Raw genomic sequence first — 6,024 nt, forward strand, 5'->3', positions numbered from 1 at the left:
TTTCTTATGAACTTATTCCACGAACGTCACTTAGCAAGCCACGAACATAGATTTTTAACAATGGAGCCAGCTCTTCCATCAGTGATGCATAAAATGATATATACATCTATAAAACAATATATATAACATATTTGATTTTACTTTGAGTGTTTTATTTTTGTTAAACACATACATCAACACACGAATAAGAGGAAACAGTGAAACATAATAGAAATGGATAAATACAAAAAAAAAAAATTGGTAAACGCAGTGACTTTTATTGGACAGAATCAGCACTTTTAAATTAATAACTGAATTAAAGATATCTTAAATGAAGCCAACCCCCCAACCCCCCAAACATCAAATACTTTAAGACATTTATGATAAGCCAGATCTCAAAATTATTGTTGCTATAACTCGTCATGCATAGCATTAGGTCGCCCTTTGTCAAGGACCTTTTTTAATAAATCTGTTTCATCAGGTTTAAGATTTTCTCCCTCTGTTATTGGAGTGTCCAAAATTGCATATTTTTTAGTGACAGTATCAAAAGAGGGCCACTTTGGAACGCCATCTCCATTGGGATCACTAAAAGAAAAAGAAAAAATGATAGGAATATCTTTTTTTGAATTAAAAAAAAATTAGGAATTTGTATTCATATACTAATCTCCAAAAGAAATGTTAAAAACCAGATATGAATAAACGCAATTTTTTTCTCTTTCATATTCGAAAGAATATATGCTTTTGGTTATTAAGATCACCTATGAAAAAAATGACGTACCCATACTTCGCAAAATTAGTCCAATACTTAATGACGTCTTTAGACAGTTTTTCTACTGCCTGTAAGTCATGTTTTTTCAGCGTTTCTTCTGAGACGTGATTGGAGGTTACATTGAACATCAAATGCAAGTCCTGCCCATGGCCAGCTCCTTTAAACCAGAATGGTATTTCTTGATCAGTGAAAGGAAATGGAGTTGGCTTTGTAATTAAGTACTGGAATGTTTTACCATTGTTATTGTTTTTAGCGTGAATTTCTAATATGATGTTGCTTGGTACAATAAACCACGAATCCCCCTGAAAGTCGGCAACTCTCATACTCTGCACATCATCTCCTTCAGAGGTAGTATAAAACTCACATATCTCCTGAGTAAGTTCCGGAAGATTTCCCGCAACAGTATCAACGAAGCCTGGTGCCAACATTTCACATAAAACACTTACAGGAACCCGCTCTGATGAGTTGAATTTGAAATGTTCCTGTGTTTCTGGAGATAACATCTCATACATCGAATCCCCTTCTCCGTCTAAAGTTCCTGACATGAAATCAATACTGCGGAAAAAGCGATAAACATCGTCATCCCAAGACTTTGGATAAGCCAAATGATCTTTAAACAAATCACCATCAACTGTTGGAACCATACTTCCTAATTCAAAAGTTAAATTTAAAGGTTTTACAAATTCCATCATGGATATTGCCGCTGGAAAATTTTCCGCAGGTATGTCTTTTAGACATTTCAATGTTTCTGTAACATTTCCTTTACCTGTGCAATTTGTTTTCTTAAGTAACAAATTATTGGTTTGGTCTTCTTCTCGTCTCCTCGAAATGGAAAAGAACGAAACAACTCCACTTTGTGAAATAGCTCTTTGAAAAAGTCCTTCGTTTGATGGAATCAATGTCAGAAGACTCACACTCATGCCTCCTGCTGATTCACCAAATAGAGTAACAGATTTAGGATTTCCTCCAAAGGCTGCAATATTGTTCTGAACCCATTTTAAAGCCTCAATCTGATCCCATAGTCCGTAATTTCCTGGTGCAAGAGGGTCATGCAATGTGAGAAACCCAAGGAGACCTAGTCTATAATTAATGGTAACGACGATAACATCTCCTCCTAGAACTAGCTTCTGAGGTTTATACTGACTAGCTCCACCATATATAAATCCACCACCAGGAATATAAACCATAACAGACAGATTTCTTTCTTCAGAAATTTTGCCAGGTACATATATATTAAGGTATAGACAATCTTCGTCGGTTTCCAATGCATCAAATCCAGGCATTGGATATTCTGTTTGAGGACACTGTGGAGCATTTACATCTCGAATTCATTCGACTCCGTCCCACTCACCGATGGGTTTTGTTTTCTGAAAGCGTAATTCCCCTATCGGAGGTTGAGCATATGGAATTTTAATAAATCTGAACACCTCCCCTTCGTCATGTTGTTCTTCGTATCCTCTTACCCAACCAGAGGGGGTCATGACCTCCACCACACTAATGACATCAGACCCAAATGCAATCGTAACCAAGTACGTAGCAACACATAATAATAGTATGTAGTTCATAATTGATATATAAATGTCTGAAAAAGAAAAAAAAAATGTTATGTGAAACAGATTGCCTAGCAAGAGAAATCCAGTATCTACGTTAGATTATATTTTGTGATTATAATAATGTAAAAAATGGTAAATTTGCACGATAAAACTGATATCATTGTAGGAAACGTTCAAAAACAATGTTGGAATAGAGGGAAAAGCTTTGTGAAGGGAAAGGGAGTCAAAATAATTGCCTGTCATGTGCTGTATAATACTTTATTATAAAATCTATTTATAGTCACTATATAATTTATACAAACGCAATGGTTCATAAACCTACTTATCATACCTTTATTGTTCACAAAACCGTCTTTGTTTGATGACTATATTCGGGAAAACTTTGTATTAATTCTACTTCTAGAAACCTTACATATGCTCGCAGTTCACTTTCCAAGGATAGAATTGTTCCAAATCATCTTTTAATATTCTGTTCAATCAATATGATCTACCTTAGCTACTAAGTAAAACACAATCTACAGTGTAATTAAAACAAGATGTTAGATCTGCTCACTACTAATATGTTAGTGTAGCGGATCCAACATTGTTTTGTTTTAGGTTGTGTTATGGACTTAGATATTGAATACTGTTCGTTATATCCATTACTTCATCTAACTTAAATAAAATTTAGTATAAACATGATGTATGATGAATTCTTAAACTTCATAAAATCCCTATAGACAAAGGTATATTCCAGGTCAAGCAAATGCGCTATCAAGCCTTTATCCTAATTAATTCCTTACCGAAATATTGATTGCTTTTATGGAGAAATTACAAACGTACTGTGCTAAAACTTATTCTACAAATGGTGTATATCAGATATGGGTCCTCAAATGATCTTTAAAAAACTTTTGTAACATGCCTCAAAAGTCCATAGCATGAAAACGTATGACTTTTCTACTCTTTTAACCATTGATAACAACAAATTGAATTAAAAACTAAGCTTTTTGATATAGACAACTGCGTCTGATTGTGATGTTACAACGTACCTTAAAATAAAGTTGGAAACAATTGTTGCAACGGATAGAGTCAGCGTGTTTCTGAGGTGGAAAATGGTAACTTTATCCAAATTTTTAATAATGTCTTACTCACTACTAAAACAAAAATACGTAAGATAATTGTAATTTTATTCTTTACATTTTAATCTGTCTGTAAGAGAAGTTCGTTGATGAAAATGGTGCAATCATGCCTCCAGTGTTTTGTTTGTTTGTTTGTTTTCAAAACCAGATTATATTTTAAAAAAAAGCATTTATTGACACTTTCGGTGGAAAAAATGATTTGATATTTACCAGAAAAATACCAACAATGAAATCAGTTTGCCCTCGGGGAATATGATTTTTTCTTGGGCGAAGAAATCTTCATGTCTCCCTTCCTATCATGCAATAAATGTACATTGTATAATCTGATACATAAATGAATAGTCTCGAACTAAGAGTAGAGTGAACGAGTTAACCCCCGTAACAAATTATTAAGCGTCCATAGCAATAACTGTCCGCAAATATATCAATATCATAGACACACCTCCTATGCAGAATTGTATTATTAAACATATTAAATAAAATCTATAGATTTCAATTATCTTCGCTTACCTGTTTTACTGCAATTCCACCCTTTAATTGTCTAATAACGACTTTGTGAAACATGTGTTTAACTTGTTTCTGTGTACTAGATTTTCACCTTTGTTTCACTTAGCCAAAATTCTGAAAATGTCACAGGTGACTGGTTTTGGCTAGGTGGGAATGGTGTACAGGCAGGGGGAGGGAGAGAACAAAAGAAACTAGTGCTAATTGTAACGGGAACCGTTACAGATGTTCCCCAAACGCTCCCAACTCCCTTTTGGTGCCATATTCCCTGTAATCTCTATTAAATAAGAAATACTTTATGGAATTTAGACTTAATCAAGGTCTTCCCAGAAGAATACAAAATATATTTAAAATTAAGCATTGCACGCGTGTTCATGTGCGTAACGACCATATTATCTTGTCTACACTATCTATATATTTTTATATACTTAATATCCAAGCATTAAATCCAAAAGTATTAAAAATTGCACTCACTCGAGTGTATTTTTAATTTAACTCATTTCACGTGCACGCACGTGCATGATGACTACACCTTCTTGTAGGAGTCCCTTATATTTATCTATGTTCTATATTTATCTATATCCTGTTTGGTTGAAAAACAAAGGAGATATAGCCATTTAAATTTTCAGCCAATCAGATTGCAGCAAACGTGCATGCGCGTGATTTCATAAAATTTTATCTTTATCATCTTAAAGGTTATCTTAATGCATGACTATGTTTTAAATTTCAAAGCATTTCATCCAAAAAACAAGGGAGTTATAGCCATTTGAAGTTTCAGCCAATCAGATTGCAGCACACCTGCATGCACGTGATTTCATGAATTTTTATCTTTATCATCTTAAAGGTTATCTTAATGCATGACTATGTTTTAAATTTCAAAGCATTTCATCCAAAAAACAAGGGAGTTATAGCCATTTGAGGTTTCAGCCAATCAGATTGCAGCACACATGCATGCACGTGATTTCATGAATTTTTATCTTTATCATATTAAAGGTTATCTTAATGAATGACTATATTTCAAAATTCCAAACATTTCGTCTAAAAACAAAGGAGATATAGCCATTTAAAGTTTCAGCCAATCAGATTGCAGCAAACGTGCATGCGCGTGATTTCATAAATTTTTTCTATAACATATTGTAGGATATCCTAATGCATGACTATGTTTTAAATTTCAAAGCATTTCATCCAAAAACAACGGAGATATAGCCATTTAATGTTTCAGGCAATCAGATTGCAGCACGCGCGCATGCGCATGCTTTCATGAAAATTTTTATATATCATGCTGTAGATCTTCATAATGTAGGACTATGTTCAAAATTTCAAATGATTATGACAAGAAACAAGAAAGATATTGAGACTTTAGTTTCAGCCAATCAGAGCTAAGCGCACGTGCATGCGCGTGAGATCTTGCTATTTTGAACATGCCATCTCTTCTATACTACTAATATATCCTTACATTATGAGTTTCAAAACATTTCATCAAAAAATAGAAAAGTTACGGCAATATACATTATATTGGTCATTTCACGTGTTGCACGTGCGCGCTCTTGCAAGCACGTGCGCGCAAAATGACCTTTGGTGGGCAAATCTACATAACATGTCTACTGACCCTAAAAACATTTTACCTTAGTCCAATGTGTAGTTTACAAGATCACTCGTGGACAAAATTTTCCTAGGAAGAAGAAAAATAATAATAATAATAATAATAATAATAATAATAAGAAACAGAGTAAAACCAATATGTTCCCCAACTTCGTTTGGGGAACATAATTAGTTACAGGTGACCTATAGTCTGTTGAAGATTAACCACAAGAAATAGGTTAAAATCTACTTATTAAATGCTGATATTGCAAAATAATTTTAAGCGCGAATTTCAATATATTTTGTATCACAGATATATACTTTGTATCACAGATATTTTAAAAATACATGTGAATGAAAAGTGCGGTATTATAAATGTCTTTGAAATCTTGAATCTTTGTACTGTTTTTTTTTTTGACCCATGATTAGAAACATTATTTTTTAATTTAATTACTTTACACAGTGCTTCTTTGAATGTAATCAATAACATTTCCACATTAGGTTTACCATTTAGCATACA

At 33.4% G+C, this 6,024-nt stretch overlaps 1 protein-coding gene across 1 annotated transcript; it reads right to left on the reverse strand.

Moving 5' to 3' along the window:
• Positions 1 to 339: 339 nt before the first annotated feature.
• LOC134280639 (bile salt-activated lipase-like) lies at positions 340 to 2,327 on the reverse strand. Its single transcript, XM_062763077.1, has 2 exons — positions 758 to 2,327; positions 340 to 564 (listed from the first exon to the last, which is right to left on the reverse strand). Exons 1-2 carry the CDS (start codon positions 2,029 to 2,031, stop codon positions 390 to 392), a joined length of 1,449 nt encoding a protein of 482 aa, XP_062619061.1. The 5' UTR covers positions 2,032 to 2,327; the 3' UTR covers positions 340 to 389.
• Between the last annotated feature and the right edge of the window lie 3,697 nt (positions 2,328 to 6,024).

Source organism: Saccostrea cucullata, unplaced genomic scaffold (assembly GCF_032062105.1).
Source record: "Saccostrea cucullata isolate Sc308-1 unplaced genomic scaffold, CSIRO_AGI_Scuc_v1 ctg842, whole genome shotgun sequence".
Classification (NCBI taxonomy): Eukaryota; Metazoa; Mollusca; class Bivalvia; order Ostreida; family Ostreidae; genus Saccostrea; species Saccostrea cuccullata.

What these genes read in the sequence shown, in the direction of transcription:
- LOC134280639 (XM_062763077.1), bottom strand. Translation starts at nt 2,031, where the DNA reads ATGCCTGGATTTGATGCATTGGAAACCGACGAAGATTGTCTATACCTT. An exon ending in ACTAATTTTGCGAAGTATGG is followed by an intron (nt 565 to 757) that starts GTACGTCATTTT and finishes TTTTTCTTTTAG; the next exon opens with TGATCCCAATGGAGATGGCG.